General features: G+C 36.7%; 1 protein-coding gene and 1 long non-coding RNA gene across 4 annotated transcripts; one reads left to right on the top strand and one right to left on the bottom strand.

Annotated features, from left to right (window-relative positions):
• Window positions 1-1,028: 1,028 nt before the first annotated feature.
• On the bottom strand, window positions 1,029-19,013 carry Ebag9 (estrogen receptor binding site associated antigen 9). Of its 3 annotated transcripts, none has more exons than XM_087556416.1 (7): window positions 18,229-19,013; window positions 14,003-14,100; window positions 10,962-11,040; window positions 10,122-10,280; window positions 8,431-8,538; window positions 5,124-5,215; window positions 1,029-2,227 (listed from the first exon to the last, which is right to left on the bottom strand). In XM_087556416.1, the coding sequence occupies exons 2-7, from the start codon at window positions 14,083-14,085 to the stop codon at window positions 2,107-2,109; spliced, it is 642 nt and encodes a 213-aa protein (XP_087412542.1). In that variant the 5' UTR covers window positions 14,086-14,100; window positions 18,229-19,013; the 3' UTR covers window positions 1,029-2,106. The 3 variants fall into 3 exon arrangements, with proteins under 3 accessions (XP_087412542.1, XP_087412543.1, NP_001009665.1); XM_087556417.1 differs by lacking the exon at window positions 18,229-19,013 and adding an exon at window positions 14,988-15,312; NM_001009665.1 differs by having other exon boundaries at window positions 1,034-2,227; window positions 18,799-18,993.
• Window positions 18,671-21,131, top strand: LOC148004785 (uncharacterized). The gene is made up of 2 exons (XR_015624796.1): window positions 18,671-18,735; window positions 19,296-21,131. It is a non-coding gene; the product is annotated as an uncharacterized LOC148004785 (long non-coding RNA).
• Window positions 21,132-21,655: the final 524 nt, after the last annotated feature.

Here is a 21,655-nt window from a genome sequence, read left to right as displayed (position 1 = left end):
GAGTCTGAGGCCAGCCTGGTCTACAAAGTATGTTTTAGAACAGCCAGGGCTACACAGAGAAACCCTGTCCTGAAAAAACAAAAGTACAATAAAACAAACCATTATGCCTTACTAAAAGAACTAAAAGAATTTCTCAAACTAAATTTAGAAACTAAAGACATTAGTTTGCCTCCATATGGATTTAACTCCAAGAATTTTGTGGGGATCACATATCACCAATTTAACATAGAAATTTAGGTAAAAGTATTGCAAAGTTAATAGAGGAAAAAAATCTGTTTCTTCCTAATCATATAAACTATAGTTTCTAACTGGTTTTATTTCTGAAAAGCTAGAGAGAAACATGAAAAAAAATACTTCTCCTCCTCATAAAGCATGACTAAAGCAGACCTCAGTACTTTACACGTACTAAAAGCAGTAAAACTGACCTCACTAAAGAAAATTACTGTTTATAAATCCTATATCCATAGATATCATTTAATATCCTCATAATGAGTAAAATAAATAATTGGAAGAGAATAATTAAAATTCTAAAGAATTCTACTTAATTGATTTAGAGTACTGAAGATACAATGAACAGAGAAATGGGGCTGGAGAGATATTTGGAGGTTAAAAGCACTGGCTGCTCTTCTAGGGGTCCTGAGTTCAATTCCCAGCAACCGCATGATGGCTCCTAACTATCTATAATGAGATCTTGTGCCCTCTTCTAGCCTGCAGATATACATGCAGTGAGAACATTGTATACATAATAAAAAATAAACACAGTAACGGACAGTGTGGTCTGGTGCTCAAAAACTCCTTCTACCATAGTTAAATTCAACTTAGCCTGAACGCATAAGCTAAATTTTTAAAGGTAACAATGCAAAGCTATTGATTTTGCTATGACATATTGCCTTAATTCAAATGTATTATGTATGGCCTATTCATTGTCTGTGACATCTTAAGGCCTCACAAAATGTTAATCCTAGGCACTAATTCTGCAGAAAACAAAACAGCTTTAAAAATCCCAAAGCCACAGAAAATCAGGTCAGTTATATTTCAATGGTGGAAAAATTTAATGTATTTTAAACTGTGAGATGTTGTTTTTCCCCATAAAATACAATATGCAATTATTTCTTTAAACAAATCAACCAGTATCACAAACAAAAATATGTATATCTTGGTTTGTAATCAATCAGTAATGTTATCTAGCTGAAAGAATGGGTACCCTGCATTATATTATGTAAGATTAAAAACAAAACAAAAACAAAACAGAGAAATTTTAAAGAATCACTTAAAACATCCATTAAAACTGAAGGCTTTCTGCATTTGAAAATGGCTTTTAAGGATGAACACTGTTAACATCTTGACATCTGTAATGAAAGGGAAAAGCTACTAATCCTAGTTCTTGTCACACGAAGTTGTCATTGCAGCTGATTTTCAACATTTATACATGCAATATATAAATTACAGCTCTGTATAACATTATAATACTGTTCAAAGGAAAATAAGGATATACAAAGTATTTGATAAATAAAATTATTGCATTTAATGTTATTTTCTTAAAAACCCAAATCATAATATTCCTTAATGTTGTACCAAACAATGCCAGTTCAAATTATAGAAAATGTATGTCAACAGTACCTGAAAACAAAATTAACAAGGGTATAAAGCCCTACCTACAGTTTATCTAATTTACATCAAGTGATCATGGAAACAAAGATTATTAAAATTATTTTATAATTATGCACAATGAACAAAAGCATAATAGATAGCAGAGTACTTTTCCACCATAAAATTATTTACACCCATTTATTCAGCTAGAAAAACTAGCTTGAGAGGTACTCGTCAGGTATATTCCTCGTGAAATAACTTCTCTACAGCAAACAATTGTCTTATATTTGGAACACTTTGAAGAAAATAATTGTCTCATTAATTTTATGTTTTGAGTCTTGATTACTAGTAGTTCAAGGTATTATGGGAGAATTCTGGTGTTCTGAATAGCTCAATAAACACACTGAGATCAAGCAGAGTGTGTGTTTTCTGAGAATACTGTCCCGTCCACAGGGATGCTCATGTGTAGGCTGTGGCCGACCTCTCCTGCTGGCCCGGGGCACGGCGAGGCGTGTGTTAGGAAAGCTTCACACCCATTTTGTTTTGTTCCTTCTTCAGCAGACGCTGTGCTTCCTTCTCCATTTTCTTCCTTTGTTGTTCTGCTGCTCTCTTCTCTCTGTCTGCAATTTTCTGCTGCCTAAAAAGAAAGATATTCATATCTTAACTTTTATAAAATATACACAGATAATTACAGGACGGGTGCCTTCTTAAAAATCAAGGAATAAATACTCAATGTCTTAATTTTCTCATTTCCTTGACAATTTCAAGGATTTCTCAAAAGGAGTATTTGTTTTCATCCTTAGAAGATATTTAACTTTATAAAGCAGAAATATTATCTTTACTGTACAAATGGCCAAAATGAGGTATGAAGCTAAGAGATTTGCCTAGCCATAGTATTAATATGTACGGGGAGTAGGAACCCACATTTTTTCTTCATATTATTTCCACAAAATTGTCTACGCTTCAATTCAGCCTCAATTTCTGTATATGTCAGGAAAATTATACAAAAAGTTTGATATTAGAATTATGTTATCATAATAGATTTGTTTAATCAGCTAAAGGATATTAAGAACACACTACAAGAAAAAATGGAATTTCAGATATATCTTCTACTCGGAACCAAGAAATTTAAAGAGTACCATCTGAGCAGTTCCATAAAGCATACTAGTAGGTATTTATCAATTTCATACTGTACCTGTCGCTGGTTTCTCCACAGACTAGAAATAAGAAAAACACTCTACCTTTACCAATTGGCTTGAATAGGAAGACTGGGCCTGGAATAATGACATAGGAGAAAGGGGAGAACCCCCATATTGGGGGCGAAAAAGTAACTCAAGAAGTAGGCAGGAAAGCATGGGTTAGCACTGAGCATGGAATGGCTACATCTAGTCTATACAGAACAATCCAGGCTGGACACCTAAATGAACATATGTTCAACTTAAAATTCATGAAAGTGATGTGTTAATGCATGATTATATATACAAATATATACATATATATATGTGTGTGTGTGTATATATATATATACATATATATATACTGGTTTTCAATAACAATTATGAATGCAAGGAGGTAGAGTTACAGATGACTAAAATCCCACAAAGGAGAAAAGTTTCTTTGTGGCAATACTCCAACTTTCACTATTAATTAATCAAGCTTAAGGAACGAAAGAAAACTTATTTTATACTAGTTATGCTCGAATTATTAGAAAATCTGAAATCTTTTACTGAAGCTTGAAAGAAACATTTAAAATGTAGGAGGAAAAATAATTATAAAGCAATTATAATTTGCCCATTCAGATTCAAGTCTTCAGTTCTAGAATCTTACTCCTTTGACTGATCACAGAACTAGAGTACAGAAAAACTTCTAAACTTAGAGAATTTGGAACACAATGCACTTTCATGAGACTCAGTGTCTTCCTAGAGGCAGTAATGAAACAAGTCTCCATGTCCCATTGACTGTACTTGTGCAGCAAACAGCATGAAGCTTGTATATTATTAACTAATAATTTCATTTAAATATACTGTCATAAAACATTGCTTTTATTTTTCTCTTATTAAGGTAACAAGAAATAGGATGGAAAAGGGAAGGTTTTAGAGTAACATTAAAATGCTCTGCTCACAGCTAAAAATTCCATAATACTATCATTAAGATTATTAGATTCTAATGAGCAGCTCTTTCCTTTACTCTTGTGCTTCATAAAATTAATAATTACAGTCCTCCAAATTTTCTAAAACATTCTCATTTTTGGACCAATTATTTATTAAAAATCAGAATATAAATGTCATTTTTGGTGACCCTTGCAACAGTGTTATTTACTTCACAATTAAAAAAAAATACTCTTTATTCCTGACTAAAGGGAGGCTAAATATGAAAAGTTCTTACAACTTCATTTTAAAAATGTGATTCCTCTCCTGTTTAAAAAGAAAAAAAAAAAAAGATATGCCAAAAACAAAATTTAAAGGAAAAAAACCAAAAGTTCTACATATTTAACTGCACCCTCTGCTGGTTATTCAAGGTTACTATAAATTTGCCATCAAAGATGAGAAAAAAATATAAGTCAGTTCCATTGTTAAGATAGCCAAAAAAAGGTAATTCATAGGGAAAAACCAATAAACTTCTATCACTGTATTTTGCTAGTTTTTTACATTTTATGTGTATATCTGTGCACCTACATGTACATTATGTGTATCATGTCTGTACAAGTGCCCACTGGGTCCAGAATGGGACATTGGATCCCCTGAACCTGATACAGCTCCTGAGAACAGAACCTGGGTCTTCTAGAAAAGAAGTGCTCTTACCCACCAAGCCTCCTCCCAGCCCCTTGCTATGTGACCTAAATGTATAAAGAGGCTAGGTACATTTACATGTGAGCTTGCATCAGAGGTAAGTCCCAGTTCTGCTTTTCAATCATTCTTCCTTTCCTTTTTTGACCAAACAGAGAAGTGCAAGAACTAAGTTAACTACTCATATAAACATAGAACGAACATCCAACAAACATGACTTTAAAACTACAGAATAACATTTACTTTTCTGTACAATGGGTTGTTAAGATGATCTACCTGTTTTATGGGACTTTTGTGGACACTAAAATTAAGATACATGTAGAAATTAAGGGTGCTTTATTAGCTACTTTCACTCAAATGTGAGGTTCTGACACTATTTTAAATTGTGAAACAATAAAAACAAAACTATCCCTTCTCACCTAGAATAGGATAAAATAGTGGCTCACATTTCACAGTAGGGTATTATGACTACTGTGTGGGATGTGTATGCAAATAAGTTTTGCCATTAAGATTATTTCTTTGATTCAAACAATATTTTAAATTCATAGTATCATAAAACAAGATATAAATCTGAAATTCCAAGGGAGTTTAAAGAGAACCAAGTTCAATAAGGTTAATACAGGTATATGGGGACAGACAGGATATTTGGCAGAGGAGACTTTCTTGACCGTAAATATAACAGGAAAGAACCCCGTTCTTTCTCACAAGATTTTTCACAAGGTGTGAAAGGATAAAATCATTCAATACCTCAGAACTTCTTCTGCTTGCCAGGCTGCATCTTCTTCCTCTTCCCATGCATTGCTATTTTCTTGCCATGTATCTAAGTCACCTAATTCTGACTACATTGAAAAATAAAGAAAAGTTAAGATAGTAAGGGCCATCATTTCTTTATATTAAAAAAAAAAAGAGGAACTTTAAATATCGAACTCAGAAATACCTGTTCCTTTCCTCTGGTTCCCTAGCTTCCATACCAATCAATCCCTATCCTTAGGCACAAAGGCTCTAGCCTCTCATTTGCCTAGGACGGCAAGTTTCACAATAATGCTATGATGTGTGACTTTCCCCAAGGGCTACAAAGGTTCTGTGTGATGTGCAATAGTGGCATGGCTCATGTCCCAACCAACTGCTGACTAGATTTGAGGTTGAGTTCCCAACAGAGACTGCATGCTTGGTACAGCAAACCTGAACAAATGTTCACAGGGAGGCCATAGACACTAGAAGGGGACAGTTACTGCTGCTGTTGTAAATAGACCTGCTGTGCTCATTAAAATACCTTTTAAAGATTTATGGTTATGCCTATAATTTGGTGCTGCTGACAGCTTTGGTCAGAGAAGCTTTTTTCAATTGGCTGTGGTTACCATAGACTTCTAAGTGGTCAAAATGACCAGAATCAGTGACTGCTGAATGCCTAACACTAAGAGGATATCTTTTTCAATATTTCCTGATTCTACTGCCAAGGCTCAAAAAACACTACAGATGAAACAGAAGTAATATAAGAGACTGAGGAATGGTTAAAGTATTGTGGAATGCAGTCTTCCCAGAATGGCATAGCAACTGCCCTCAAGAACTCACAACAGCTATGATTAGCTGCACAGACAGATTTGAACATGAATAATAGTTCCCAACATTGAAAGTTGCTTATGAGGCCTCTTCAACCCTTAGAGACCTACAGGCAATTAATGATAGCCAAATGGGAGTGGGGCAAGAAGACATTTTGTTCAGTGATGCAGGCACAGTGCAAATTACCCAGGCTCTTATAAAAATCCCAATTAAAACTCATTTACACACACACACACACACACACACACACACACACACGTGCATGCACAAACAAACACACAGGGGGGGAAAAGAGTAGGAGGTAGGGGAGGAAGAGAAAGAGACTGTGTACTGAGGAAGGACAGCTTTCTTCACATATCATATGTTTGTGGTTTCCACTTACTTAGTTTGGACTAAACAAGAATAAATACTTTGTTTGTTTGTTTCTGTCTCTTTTCAGTATGACAAATAGGAGCAAAAAGGAAAGAAAGACTAGGGATTGATCTCAGAATTACTGCTAATGTCTGACTGGAGTAGTCTGTTCTGCCCTAAGTTTAAAAGTAGCACAGCACACTCCAGGTAAGCATATGAAATGTAAGGGCATTCTCAATGGCACTTTCTGTTTTCATTCTATACAGACATAATAAACCAGGCAAAACTCATGAAAATGGTACTGTATTTTTAACTAAACTTCTAAAAAAAGAGAAAAGGTCACAAGATATTATTAGGCTCTATGTTTCTTGTTGGGAGTCTTCCACTTAAATTACTTGCCCATGTTCCTACTAAAATTTCACATAAGACATTAGAGATTTAAGATTATATACATACACACACACACACACACACACACACACACACACACACACACACATACCATTAAATACAGTAATTTCTTTAGTAAAAATGGCTTTCCAAGGATAAGAACACAAACCAAAGACAAGATCGGTAGGTGCGCATACATAAACACTGACTACATCTGCACGTGCAGAGGCAGCGTCAGTAGGTGAAGTGCTCGCTGTGCAAGCATGAGGACCTGAGTTTGAAACTTCAGCATCCATGTACAACCCTGGGCACAGTGCACTTGTGTGTAATTCCAGTGCTACCAAGTAAGACAGGAAGATCTGAGGTGTACTGTCCATCCAGTCTAACAGCGTTGAGTTCTAGGTTCAGAGATAGACTTATTCTCAAAAATAAAGTGGAAAGTCACAGAGAAAATACTCAGCATTAATTTCACCTCTACATACATGGATTTATGTATATATGCACACACACACACACACACACACACACACACACACACACACACATATACACACACCCTTCAATACATCAAAAACATCCAAACCAAGCCAACAACAAATTGTAAAGGTATAAAAGATGACACAAAAAGTTGATATTTGTAGTATAAAGAATTCAGGATAAAAGTAGAATATTCAATTTGAAAAACACTGAAAACCTATAGGCACTGATTAATGGTAATTGGGGGAGAAACATTTTCTTCAGTAGTGCAGCCACTGGTAATATGTTAATGCTCCCATAAATTGCCACTATAAATAACCCTTAGTCAAGCCCTCCATAATAAAATGTACTAGGTCATTAAAAAAAAAAAAAACAATGAACATGGAACTTCTATAATGTTATATTTTCACAGCACCATGTGTTACTAATGTTTCTAATTGTGCACAATAACTTAATGCTGTCTCAACACTATGGTCAATCCCTTCCTCTTCCCATACCTTGGAAAGTCAGTACTGCCATAAGAAAATCCACACACGAGTGCATGGTAAGGAACAAGGACTTCCTGCAAACCGTTCAAGGTGAACACACAAGTCCTACTGAACCTACAAGTCTGCACCTCACTCCGGCCTCAATGCTAGACTGTTTATAAACTCAACAGAAACCTGACAGAGAACAGCCCAATTCAGTCACCCTCAGAGTCACCTTAGACACAGAAACTCTGAGATAATAAATGTTCCTTGTTATCTCAACCCATTTTATTTAGGGTTTATAACTGTTAGCGAGTGTAATCAATTACTCAAAGCACTCTGAGGCCTGAAAAGGCATCTGGGTAACTGTGGGAGCTTTGTTTCCATTTTGGTTGACCAAGCTTCCTGGCCCCTTCTGATATACTCCCTCGGTGTTGGGAACCACAGCTTTTTGTTCTCTTCACCACTTTTGCCTTTATAGTTTCAGTTAAGTCTAATTCATCTTAAATTACATCACGCTTTAAATGTAAACTTACTCCACAATGAAAACAATTCATAAGTCAAAACTTAGCTTAATCATTTTGGAGGTAAATCCTCAAAATTCTAATTTCTAAATGTCGTCAACTTTGTGTCTCTATCTTGTCTGTGTACAATAGTGCCCTGACCGTAAGTGTCCAACAGTTTTTAATCTTTAAGGCGTTAGGTTGGTAAAGCTATAGATCAAGTGCTCATGAACTTTTAAATCTGTTCCTCGATTTTTCTCTTCTTAAGAAAAAAAATCTTTCTCTAGATCTCATTAACACACTTACAGACTGATGAATAAAAGGCATATCTTGTGTAGCTGCCAATCTACTGGAAAAACCTGTGCTACCATCTGGGACACCAAAACTCAATGGTTCTCTCTTCTTAATGACAATCTGAAAGATAAATCACAACAGGATTAAAAGGATACTTACACAAAACTACATGAAAATATTTGATTGAGGTATTTGGTAATGGCTTAAATTGTGATTTCTTCTTTAAAATGTACAATGTAGTTAAGAATTAAAAATTCCCGTGCAATTGTAAATAAATCCTCCAAATTCTAATTTCTAAATATCATCACCTTTCTGTCTCTGTGTTTTGTGTATAATGGTACATAAACTGTATCACATTTTAAAAATTCTTCTTCTTTCTATTTTACAAAGGTTCCTAAAATATAATGAGGTGCCTTTAGTTACTAAACTAAATACTATAACATGGATAAAATGTCCTATCAGAAGCATATCTAGCATCTTTACCTTGTAGGATTTATCTATAAATGCTAAGTCTTTCTGGCTAATAGTATTAAAATACATTTACTTGATATATTATAAATTTCACAAAAACCACCATCAACCTAAATTAATGCAATAAGGCACCATATAATATATTAAATTCCAGAGATATGTTATTAGAACATAATATATACGTCAACTGAGAAACTTATGAGTTCCCTTCCTTTTCAGTACTTACATATCTGAACAACATAATTTTAAAAAGAATGAAAGTATAGATGTAGCTGAAACTAAGAAAAAAGTGCCAAGTAAATACATCAGGCATGTGGAAAAAATAATACCTCATGTTATATAAAATATGTGTATCTATATGGACATGTATATACAAATACACATAGAATGTTTTCTGTGTTTGAATAATTAATGTAATGCTCAGTATGATTTTATGAAGTAGGAGAGTTAAAACAGAATCACATTACAGTATTATGAGACAAGCAGAATTAACTCTTGGTTTATTATAGTATAATGTGAACGAGCAATATGTATAAGTGGTATGAAGAAACAGCAATATGTAATATACAAACAAGCTGAAAAAGTCCAAGCAGAAAGTTACTGAGTGACTGCTTCTGGGAAGTAAAATTAGCTAGTGAGTGGTAAGACAAATTAGTCATATTTTATTATAAGTCCTTCAATATTCTTCTATTTTAAACACACACATTATCTTCATAAAAAGACAGGAATGGAGTCATTGTGCTCTTTCCAATATCTCTAAGTGAGTTCACTGTCAACTGAACAGGAAGTGAAGTAAATAGCTAACACACTCACAATACTAAAGCTCATCACGACTTCACAGTATCTTACCACAGACTGGTTGCACTAGCTCTATTTGGTAATATAATGGAAATTATCCATTTATAGACATCACCGAACATGGAACCTGTTAAAACTTTTCCTTTATTGGCTTAAGCTTCCCACAGCAGAAACTAACTCTTACTATCTGAAATCCAATAGAATTTTTGCAAATGCTTAATTATGTTAAAAAACTTGGGAATACACCAAGGTATTAAGTTGAGGTCCTAGTCATTTTAATGCATAAAATTCTTGTTTACTATGACAGAGAGCAAAAATAGTCATAGGCTTTTTTAAAAATAGGCTTTCTAGAAAATACAAATTATACTGTCTAGTTTTAACTACTAGAATCTAAAAAGTATTTTACTCTCCAAAAGCACAAAACTTCAACATACTTTCTGCGTTTTCCGTATAGTTGGTGTCATGTCCTTGAAATAGTCAGGCTCCAGTTGTTCCAAAGAGTTCTGCTGCGCTGCTGCATTCCCAGTCCCTCCTTCAATCTTCACACTTGTGGGTGCATCTTCATCCCAGGAAGTCCACTCCTCCACGTCTGTCTACATATGATGATCCAAGTGTCAGTCACAAAATGGCAACCTAATGCTCATCGCAGTGTTAGTTAGAAAAACAGGCTTCCGAACTTTCGAACTTTTCAAGTATAGGCTATATGCAATTCAAACTACATATCAAAACTTTGTGAAGCAAATGCTTTTAAAAACTAAACTAGCATAATATGTACAGCCCATACGTGGTGGACTGGAACTTTCCACTTATGCCTAACCAAACTGATTACCTGACAAAAAAAAATCTGAAAAAAAAAGTATCAACATTCTCCACAAGTCTCAAAATAATTGTCCAAGAAAAAAGCCAGAATTTTCAATGTGTAAGGAATCTATGAATATCAATTCACATGGAAACTTAATTACAAAATGCCAATCCCAAGATGATATAAATGTAGGCTATACCTAAAAGTTTAAAATATCAAATGTTCCATAAAAGTAATGGCACACACGAAACCAGTGGGGGAAAATTAGATATTAAAAAAGAAATAGAGCAGAATAATTACATTACATCATATTATATTATAATAAAGGAAAGAATATATGTGTGTGTGAATGACTGAGTAAAAGGTATAGAACAAATAAGAAAAATCAATGAGAATCCTGACCACCAAATTATTTTGATGCAGTGTAGTTTGAAAAGCTATATTCTGGAGCACATGCTCCTTTATAAACTACCTGCTTAGGGACAGACGAATAATCAACTGTGGTGGGCAAAGTTATTTGGTCTCCACTTAATTTCCTTCCTCTGCCAGATCTGAAAGAAACAGGAAATATTTCAAGAACCATCAACACAAGCAAGAGTAAAAAGCATTTAGACAGTAATTTACGCAGAAGATGGGACTTTCTACTTCTGTAATCATTGTTTTAGATAATAACTGCTCAGAAAGTATGATGATAAAGTATAACCCAGCAACCTGGTCAAGGTTTCCAAAATCTCATGCAATATAGCTGCTCTTTGGTTAGCATTCAGAATTATACACAAAATTGCAGGACTCACAATGAATCAAAAGCCGAACACAAAGCACGCTTTTCAGAGCCCTGTGTTCCACAAGTGCTTCTGGTTCTGTAGGGGAAGCTCTACACTACTTTAACCAGGGAGGGGTGGTTTATGTGTTAAGGGTTTATTAGTAAAATTAACTATTCAACTATTTAAAAGTTTGAAAGTCAACTGGCCAAACTAAAGCAACTGATTTCAAGGATATACAGGAAAATGATAATCAGGATATAATATAACTCAGTTGTTAACATGAACTATGCAATCTATGTAACCCTGGTTTTCAAAGTTACTTTACCAAGTCTAATCAGAATTACCCAACTCCTTAGCTACAGTATTCTTATCTGTAAACTAGATAGCAGCACTTACATCTCTAAGATTCTCTAAAGGATTTAAATAAGAGACATACTTAAAGCAACTAGAACAACATTGGCTACATAGCAAGACATTAAAACACTTAGCTATTAAAAGTCACCAATCTGAAACTCATTCCCTTAGAGCTACTTGCTAAAGCAGTTGTTTATGACAAATTCAGAAGTTGTATTTTACTCAAGTTAAAGATAAAGAAAAAAGCATTAGGGTTTACTACAAAAGTATGGAATTTTAGAACACATAATCCAGGTTAGTTTTGACACCTAAGACAAGTTTATCCCAATAAACTTGTTTTCTTTACACGGATATACACAGTACATCCTAAATATACTGACACTGTCAACAGAACTCACAGTGACAACAAAGTTCTTCATATGAAATCAAATACCATTCTGTATTCTTAAACTAATCTACACTGACCAGAAGTTGAGAAACTACAAACGCATCAAGACACCATGCTCCATGACTATTGTTAAAGATGTTGTTCACCTCTCTTTGATACTACTACTCACCCCCATCCTACTTTCCCTACTAAATGTCTGATTTCTTCTTTATTCGTTTTGTACCCCACAATTCAATCATCAAGGGAAATTTCAACAGTCAACGACATGTTCCATGTCTCTTGACTTCTCCTCTAACAGTGATCACTTCTACTCCACTTCATTTCATACGTGCTAAGCTCTGAGTAGGATTAGCCTAGCATTGGCTGTAACTTTTAATGTTACTCACTGAAAGGATAGCTGATTACCATTTACACCCTCTTTTCCACCCTCACTTACACCTTATCTTAAATGTATCACCAACTTTCCCTGGGAATATTTAGGTCAAATGAAATACCTAACAGTCTGATAGTTCCACAGATTGATTTTTTTTTTTGAGAGACAGTATCTCTTTATATAGTTCTAGATGGCTATGTCTCAGAAATTCACCTGCCTCTGCCTTCCAAATGTTTAAATTAAAGACATGCCCCACTACAGCTTGCTTCACTTCCAATGATTAAGCTGTTAGGCCCAAACGATTTAGTAGTGATACATATCCTACGTCCTTGGTAGTTAGTCGAAAAGCTGAATACCCGTGTATCTTTTTCCCTCTCTAATTTCCTTCAGAAAGCTGAAAAAGGAGAATTGTAACTTTCAGGGCAGACTACGCTACACAGAAATACAGAGGCCAGCCTGAGAACCACAGCAAAATCCAGTTTCAAAACAGAAAAACCAAAACAACAAAATCAGAAGGCAGAAAATAAAAATTACTCTTTTTATTTGGAGTAAAATACAGCTGAAATATGTGCACCTTTTGGACACTGCACAGCTTTCAACTCTTGAAATCAGACTGAATTCCATCACTCTCATTTTTTGTTCAGCATTAATTTTGATGGCATAATTTCTTTAAATTACAACCTAAGAACCTAGCTTTGTAAAGATACGTTACCAAAAAGAAAAATAAAATAAAATAAGATAAAGCTGTAGGCCCTACTGCAGCAAACATGACCTCCCTGAAATAGGATTCCATCAGTGCTCAAGAGCTGCTGGCCCCTGCAGCCCTGCTGGAAATGGTTAAAAGACCACACTTCTGAATTTCATGATAAGTCCTGAGGCACCTCAGCCGATGAGAAGCCATAGCTAGGGTATGGCCCTGTGGTAAGACAAAAGGAATTGGAATCTAAGGATAAAGAAATGAAGCCAAATAATTTATTCTGGTCAATGAGCACAAAAATTAATTTTACTTATAATTTCTCTGTTGAAAGTTTGAAAATACATCTTTGTTTTCTGTGTCTGTATATTTCCCCATGTATGTCTGTGCACCATGTGCATACCTGCTACCTGCAGAGGCCAGAAGAGGGAATTAGATCTCCTGGAACTGGAGTTTAAAGGGCTGTGAGCTGCCATGTGGATGGTTGGAACAGAGTCCAGAGTCTCTGCAATAGCAGCAAGTGCTTTTAAGCACTGCCATCACTCCAGCTCCGTCTGTTGAAAGTTTTAAAAATAACTATAAAGGTAGTATTCATATGAAAATATACATAGGAACACCTATGCTTTGCCTAACCACTTTTAAACATCCCAATAAAGAATACATAGCATCTGTGGTGGTGGTAATATTTAATGTTAATCTGCTTCTTTCTGAAATCTTATAGGACTAATCATTTAATATATTTAAATGGAAGATGTAAAAATCTGAAAAATCAAAACCACTGACTTTCTTTCTAGTTCTGAGAAACTTTTTAAACAGCATAGAGAACAATGAATATTATGAACAGGACATCTAGTTTTTAAAAGTTTCCATGCCTTTTGAAGTTAAGAGTAATGCAAACCAATGAGACAAATAGGTCAGTTCAAATGCAGAAATCATTTACCTGCATATTAATCTCTTTAGGAACGACAACACTGTTGCTAGGCAGGTACAAACTTTAAATAACCGAAACTGAGTGATGGCCATGGTGAAAACCAGAACCTGTGGGGAAGGCACACGCACACAGAAACAATGTATTAGACACATTTCTGGAACATACTCTTCTTTTTAATCCTAGAAAAGTCCTTAAGGCACTAAGAGAAAGCTGGCATTCATACTGTTCTCTAAAACTATAACAGTAAATTATAATACAATGTAAATCACATGAACTTTTTAAGAAAGTAAGTTTTCAAAGTATTTTTAATAGTTGTGAGGAAGAATTTTCTTCAGAGTCTCTGAAAAATGTTTTGCCTCAATTAGTACAAATTTACTTATAATTAAAAAACTCAAAAAGCATATAGTAGTGTATATTAATCCTTTCTATATCTTTTACAATTTGATTAATTTCAATGTAGCACAACTGAAAGCATTTTCTTTATATATATTTTATATATTTTCATTATGTCTATTTTACAAATGGAGAAACTGAACTAAGGAAAATCAACATGTTCAAAACATAGGTACTAAGTTTAAAAAAATGATAAAACCCATCTAAATCACATTTGCAAATCTGGTGATCTGCTCAAAGAAACAGCAATGCTTGGGCCTACACTTAGTAAGTCCTTTAGCAGATCTCTGAGGAATAAGGCCAAATCACAGGCAACAATAACTTCCCAGTTTTTAAAAATAGTTCATAATACAGTATTTTCAACTAAATGAAGCAGGTTAAAAATTAAACAGTAAAAAGTAGTAATCATCTATAATGATGGGACGGGAAATATAAACACATTAGGAAACTGATCTATTCCTCATCCTGAGGTAACAATACTATTTACTTTGCTGTATACATTATTTATATATTATATAAAAGTTCAACTCACAACCAAACAGTAAAGGAAGAGAAGAAAACAAGAAAGTTAAAAACAAAACAAAACAAAAACCACACTAACAGTGACAGTCCTTGACCTTGATCATCCTGTAGTCACTAACTGGCAGTTTCTTCTGAGGAAAAACAGTTAGCGCTTTCTGTTTCTAGGATTAAGAGAGGGACAGACTATAAAGGTACAATGTCAAGTTCCACAAGACTCCCTTAGCAATACTCAGGTATTTTGTGCATATCAAGACTTTCTTTTTTTATTAGTTTACTTATCCACTTTACATCCTGCTCACTGCCCATTCCCAGTCAATATTCCCATAATCCTTCCTCTATTCCCCTCTCTTCTCCTCTACTGTGGCACATCAAGCCCTTCCAGACTACGTGCACCCTCTCCCACTGAGGCCTGACGAGGCAGCCCAGCTAGAGGAACATAACTCGTGTACAGACAACAGCTTTTGGGATACAATCCCCTCACGTTTGTCAGGACCCACAGGAAGACCAAGCTGCAAGCAGGGCAAAGGCAGAGGCTCAACCACCACTCAACGGCTGGCTATCTTAACGGAATGAGTTACTCCATGTCTAAGGCTGGAGGTGGCTCTGAGAGGGGACCAAAGAAGAGGAATCAAAAGCACACTAACAATTTCCTCCTTCAAGTAATGTAAATGACAAATATATCGCCAAGGTGGTTTACTTGATTTTAAAAATGTAACAAAGCTGACTCTCTCACAGTATCATAGATACTTCTTGAAGCAATAGTTTCCTTTTTTTGAATTTTCTTTTCTTTTCTTAGGAATATTTTCTTAATTCCAGTGTTTTTCTACTGAGGTTAACATTTTCTATTTTATACTAATAAAATATACATAATACCTATATACTGAACCTCCCCTAAACAATACTTCTCTAGAAGATTTTTAACCTGGTATTACCATTTGCAAAGTAAAACTTGAAAGAAATGATTCATTCCTCCCTATAAGTAGAATGAACTGAACTAATAAAATGATGAATTGAGTCTTTAAAGCTGATTTGTTAAAAGTAACTGTCAACAAAATGAAAAGGGATTTTCCAAAGGAGAAGTTTGAGTACTGCGTTCATGCCCTCCACAGGACCATTGTCTTGGACAAAATAAACTAGAGTCTGAAAGGTAAAGATAGCATTTTTTCCCCTCATTTGTAAAAGCTAGATTTCCAAAACAATACGTGAAAATAGATAGGGTACTGTTGGACAAGAAGAAAAGGACCAGAGAAGAACAAGAAACAAACAGTAATGGGAGGGAGGGGAGAGCAAATTCCATTATCTAGAGAAATGAAATATAATGGAACCCAGTATTTGTACAGTATACACAAATACATGCTAATGAAAATTCTAAGCAAACTTTCAAAAATATAATAAATTTTCAGAAACAAAATATAAAAGGTAGCTAGTAGACTCGTGGCATATAGCACTGGGAAAGAAAGTGCAGCCAGAGATACTTCAGCAAGATTTTTTTTGACAAAAAACAAACACATGTAATATTTTGGGAATGTGCAGAGGGTTTAATGTTAGGCTAAGAATGAAATTTCATTTAGAGCCTTGGCAGCTACAGTCATTTCCTTCTCAAATATCCTTAAGTATCATTCATTACTCAAGAAGTACCTTTCACCTTGAATGACTCCAACGAAAAGTAGAAAATTTCAAGATTAAGTGGAAAACCAGAGAGCCAGATTATTACTGGTAACAGAGGCCCCCATAGCAATTAATATCTGAATTTTGTGATAAATCTGGTTCTGTAATTAACGAAGCCCAAAATTCACTGACCATCTCCTATGAATCAAGCACTATCTAAACAGTAACTAACTGAATCCACAAAACTGTCATCGATTCATGTAACAGCAGCAGAGTAATCACAAGTCCCCATGCTCCTACAACTGCTTGCATTCAAACCTACATCCATTTAATCTGAAAGCCAAGGAAACCTAGTCAGGAACATTCTAAGCAATCAGGAAGGTATAACGTCTAAGCAGTTCCACTAACATGGGGAAAATGTAGCCAAACTATTAAAGCAATACTTTGTCGATTACAGTGATTTGTAAATAAATTTTACTCAGGACTTGTACCTAATGCTGCAGTTCAGTAGAATGAACATATTAGCACCTACTATGTAACATATGCTGCACTGATGCTGGGAAACACTGCCCTGCACAGAGAAACCCTCTGCTATTCAATAACTGTCTTGAGTTTCTCACGTTTGCTTTTAGTGGAAGGCAAAAGAGCCTAGAAGGACCCCACCAGTTGGCTTAGTTTGTTATCTCTAAATCTTAGCCAATGACAGCATTTAGATGCCCAAATATTTCTTGAATTAAAAATTAAAAACGTATTATTCCTTGGGCCTTTAAAATGTTCAGGATTTAGTTCAATAGTTTCACCATTCCCATTTAACAGATAAGACCCGTGAATGGTCTGAGTAATTTAAACAGGTTAAATCAGGAGTGGGTGGAGGAGGAGAATCCTAAAGCCAGGCTCTCTCTCTGGACAGATTATGTTTAAATGATTTTTATTGTATACATATCACTACAGTCTGACTTCTAAAATATCCTATAGATTCTCAATTAGGAAGACACCTATTTAGGGCTACTTTGCAATTTGGGTACTTTAAAATGCTTTCTAGAACTTGGCAATATTGAAATAACCTACTAAAATACTCGAATTAAAAAAAAAAGTCCTTAAAATGACTAACAAAATGCAGAAACGTTATGCCAGAGGAATAATTCTAATGAAATGACATCTCCAATTAAGCAATAGGTAAGCTCTGTTGTGACAACTAAGAAAGATTTCCCTATAAGTGGGAGGAGGGCAGAAAGAAAACGAATCCTGCATGATGTAGTCAATCTCTCCTTGTGCTCAGTTAATTTCTTCACATCCTAAAGTATACACCAATTAAACTAAAATCCTTTAAGGGGATACTCACTAAACCAGTCATCTAATGCTGTCCTAAACCTTTTCATTTCTAAGTCTTTCCATACAATTACTTGAAAGTCCTACGACCTACCATAGCACAGAATACACTCAAAATTAAGTCTGTAACTCACTAAAGTTAAATATCATAAAGCTCCCAAATAAAAATCTACCTGAACTCAAACACGAAAAAGAAAGGGTCAACACCAGAGACTAGTAAGCAGAAACAGAAGTGCAGTTTTGGAAAGCTGGTGGTAAAAAAACCTAACATTCTGTACCATCAGGCCTTCAAATCTGACGGTTACCGAGGAGAGTTAAGGTCTTCTGAATGACTCGACGGAGCGACTCATAACTAAAATAATTTTCACTTTGAGATTACCCACCTAGAACTTGGTGTCGAAAAAAAATCATACCCACTGCACAGATGAGCAAAACAACACACACGCGAGCTTTCTGGTTACGCAATCCCACGCCCCGTGGCAGGCGTCAAGTGAGGCGCTCTAAACTGCTGAAGGTGGGAGCCGGGTGGGCTGGGATTTGGATGTCGGGCAGATCGGCCCCCAGAAGTGCAAGGCCCGTAGAGGGAGGGCAGGAAAGTGGCACATTGCCCTTTGGGAAGACGGAACGTGGGGCTTTTCCGGGTCGGCAGCTCACAGGCGGGTCTCCCGTGCGTGAGCGCAGCATAGCTAGGGGACAGGGACAAGCCGGTTCCTAGCCACGTTGGGCTCTCCCCACAGGTCACCCTGACCCGGAAACAGTACCCCTGAGTGGTGGCCCAGCAAGTGGGAGGTCGAGGTAGAGGGCCGAAGAGGAAGGCGGGAGGGCAGGAAGTACGGGGCGACCCAGAGGGTGACGAGGAAGCGCGGCCACCAGCCGCAGGCCAGACCCAGGTCAGGAGGCGGGTGGGTAGAGAAAAAGCCCCTCGCGGGCGCGCGCAGGCCGCACACACTCACCTGCCCCTCCCCCTCCCCGCCCGCCCGGCGGAGGCTCCGAGCTGCCGCGAGCCACGCGCGCTCACGAGGCGCGTGCGCGCACAGCCGCTGTCTGCCTCGAGCTCGCTCTCAGCCAGCTCAGTCCCTGCTCCGCTCATTCAAAGCCGGGCGCGCGCTCCGTCGCAGCCGCCGTTGCCGCCGCGCAGCCGCCATGGCCGCCCCTTCTCCCAAAACCCGCCCGGACCCCGCCCTAGCTCCTCCCGACCCCGCCCATTTCCCCGCCCAAACCCTGTTTCCAGGCCCTTGCTTCCGCATCCCTGTATCTCGTACTTCTGGCCCAATAGAGGATAGATACGTCATTGACGTGCAAGCCGCAAGCCAATGACTGCACAGGGGCGTGGTTAGTCGCGACAGTGCTAGTGCTTAGGCCTTTTGTTAATAGTGTGGTTGTTGGTTGAGTTTTTTTGTCCTGGAGCGTTTGGGCTCCCGCCAAGTTGTTCTCCTTTCCTTCCTTGTAGAGGAGTGTCTCACCTGTGACCAAGTCTCATTCTGTTTCATCTTTAAACCTGTCTGCTAGATGGAGCCAAGGCGAAGCTGCATGTGAATTGTGAAACTTCGGAGAAAGCCCCTCTGTCTCAGAATGATTTGGGTGTGACTAGGACAGACCCCAATTATTGCAGCACCTGAGACGTTTAGACCTCTCTTCCAGAATTTATCCTGATCTGCTTAAATTTTAGTTTAGTGTTTAATTGAAAGTAAGGGGTGATGTTTCCTCTAAGACCTTATTTCCTGCATCAGGAGCTAGCCATTTTACCAAGCTCTTGTCTTTTTTGTGGTTCTCTCTTGGAATCAGATACTTTTCTGCTGTTTGATTGGCCTTTTGTTTTGATTTTTCACTGTACATGTTACTTTGTTCCATAAAAGTACTTATACTTAAGGATACATTGTACCTTGAACAGATGCCCCTCCTACGCCCTTTTTTCCTCCCACCTCCCATAGGCCCTTGTTCTTGTAGACACGTTCACTTCTGCATACACAAATATATTCATTTCGTGTTTGTTTTTTCTATCTTGGATCCTTGTAAAAATCTCGAGTTTACTACTCTGTTGGATTAAGAACACTTAAGAAGCCACTGTTAGGAAGTGGCTGGGAAGGGAATGTGTGTACATATATTTATGTTTATGATATATCCAAAAGCTTAAAGCAGTTTTTTTTTTCCAAATTCTTGCTCAGCTTGCCTTTCCTTTCTATACCTTTACCTTTTTAAGATTTCAACTGCTGCTGTTCTCTCACCATGATTCATCTGTGTATCCATGTAACCTGAAATAGTCTTCACCCACCCTCTTCACTGCAATCTGCTCCATGTTTTTATTACTATTTTATTGTCTTTTTATTTTCTTTGAGAAAGGTTCTTGCAATTCTGAAACTGAAGCCCCTCCTGCCCGAGCTTCTACAATATTCTGAGATTACGGGTGTACTCCGCTAATCCAAGACAGCAATTGAGTATTCTTACCTGCAGTGAGGAAAAAAAGTAAATTTAGGATTTCTTCTCTGGTTACCTGCAATGCTTTCAGTGTAGTCAGGCACATATCAAGCAATCACAGATAATAGCCATTCAACTATTACAAAGATGCAGCATTTTTAGTAACTACACCTCCGCACACCAATAAATAAATGAATAAATCTCCTGAAGTCCCCTACACAGATATTATAACTGTAATCTCTTGTATTGTTCAAATTCCAATAATCTATAATTTCTGGCATTTTTGGATCTTCCAAAGTCCTAGTATGAGCATGTTATTTTATTTTATGATTTAAATCTTTTTTAAAAAAAATTACTTATGCACCATGATAATTTTCCTTTTCATGATTTTTTTTAATAATTCACCATTTTCAAATTTAAAAAAACAAAAGAGGAATATACTTCTAAAGGAACCCTGGTGGTTAGGTACTTGTTTCACAACATAGACCAAAAGAAAAGCGACTGTGTGGTCTAGTTTTATATCTACGTGTTATGGGCTAGAGTCATCAGAGAAGGAGCCTCTGAAAATTTCATTGAGAAAATGCCTCTGTAAGATAGGGCTGTAGGAAAGTTTGTGAGGCATTCTGTTAGTGACTGGTTGGGAAGGCTCAACCAAACGTGGATGGGGTCACTTCTGGGCTGGTGGTCTAGCTTCTATGAGAAATCAGGCTGAGGAAGCCACATGGAGTTTTCCAGTAAGCAGCATCCCTTCATGGCCTCTGTGTTGGGTCCTACTTCGAAGTTCCTGCCCTGTCTCAGCTTCTCTCCTGATTCCTTCATCAATGTACTATTGCTGTAAAAGCATAAGTCAAATAAACTCTTTCCTCCAGAACATGCTTTGGTCATATTTCATCACAGCAATGAGAATCCTAACTAAGATGACAACAAAACTGCATATTGCAATCCAAATTCACATATAAAATACATGTAAGAGCATATTTTAAATCTTGTTGGTGATCCTACATGCAACACTTCAGGACCCCTCACTGGGGACTACTTCTTGAAATGCACAACATTAAGTCTTATCCATTGCCCAAATCTTGTGTGGAGGCAGAAAAGAATGACCAGATGTAAAGTAGGAAGAACAAAAGAGATTTTATAATTCACAGTCTATTAAAATTACCATCAGAAAACACTCAGCCCGGGCTAGAAGATGGCTTGGCAGTTAAGAGCACTGACTGCTCTTCCAGAGGTCCTGAGTTCAATTCCCAACAACCACATGGTGGCTCCCACCCATCTGTAATGAGATCCCATGCATTCTTTGGTGTGTGTCTGAAGACAGCTACAGTGTATTCATATAAATAAATAATGTTTAAAAAAGAAAACACTCAGCCCATAATGGTTACTGCCGGTAAA

The sequence above is a fragment of the Rattus norvegicus genome, chromosome 7 (genome assembly GCF_021556685.1).
Source record: "Rattus norvegicus strain SHRSP/BbbUtx chromosome 7, alternate assembly SHRSP_T2T, whole genome shotgun sequence".
NCBI lineage: Eukaryota > Metazoa > Chordata > Mammalia > Rodentia > Muridae > Rattus > Rattus norvegicus.
The sequence above is the reverse complement of the archived record's forward strand: the minus strand, read 5'-3'. Positions and strand labels throughout refer to the sequence as shown.

What these genes read in the sequence shown, in the direction of transcription:
- Ebag9 (XM_087556416.1), bottom strand. Translation starts at nt 14,085, where the DNA reads ATGGCCATCACTCAGTTTCGGTTATTTAAAGTTTGTACCTGCCTAGCA. An exon ending in ATTCGTCTGTCCCTAAGCAG is followed by an intron (nt 10,281 to 10,961) that starts GTAGTTTATAAA and finishes CATCATATGTAG; the next exon opens with ACAGACGTGGAGGAGTGGAC. An exon ending in CAAGCAGAAGAAGTTCTGAG is followed by an intron (nt 2,228 to 5,123) that starts GTATTGAATGAT and finishes CTTTCTTTTTAG; the next exon opens with GCAGCAGAAAATTGCAGACA.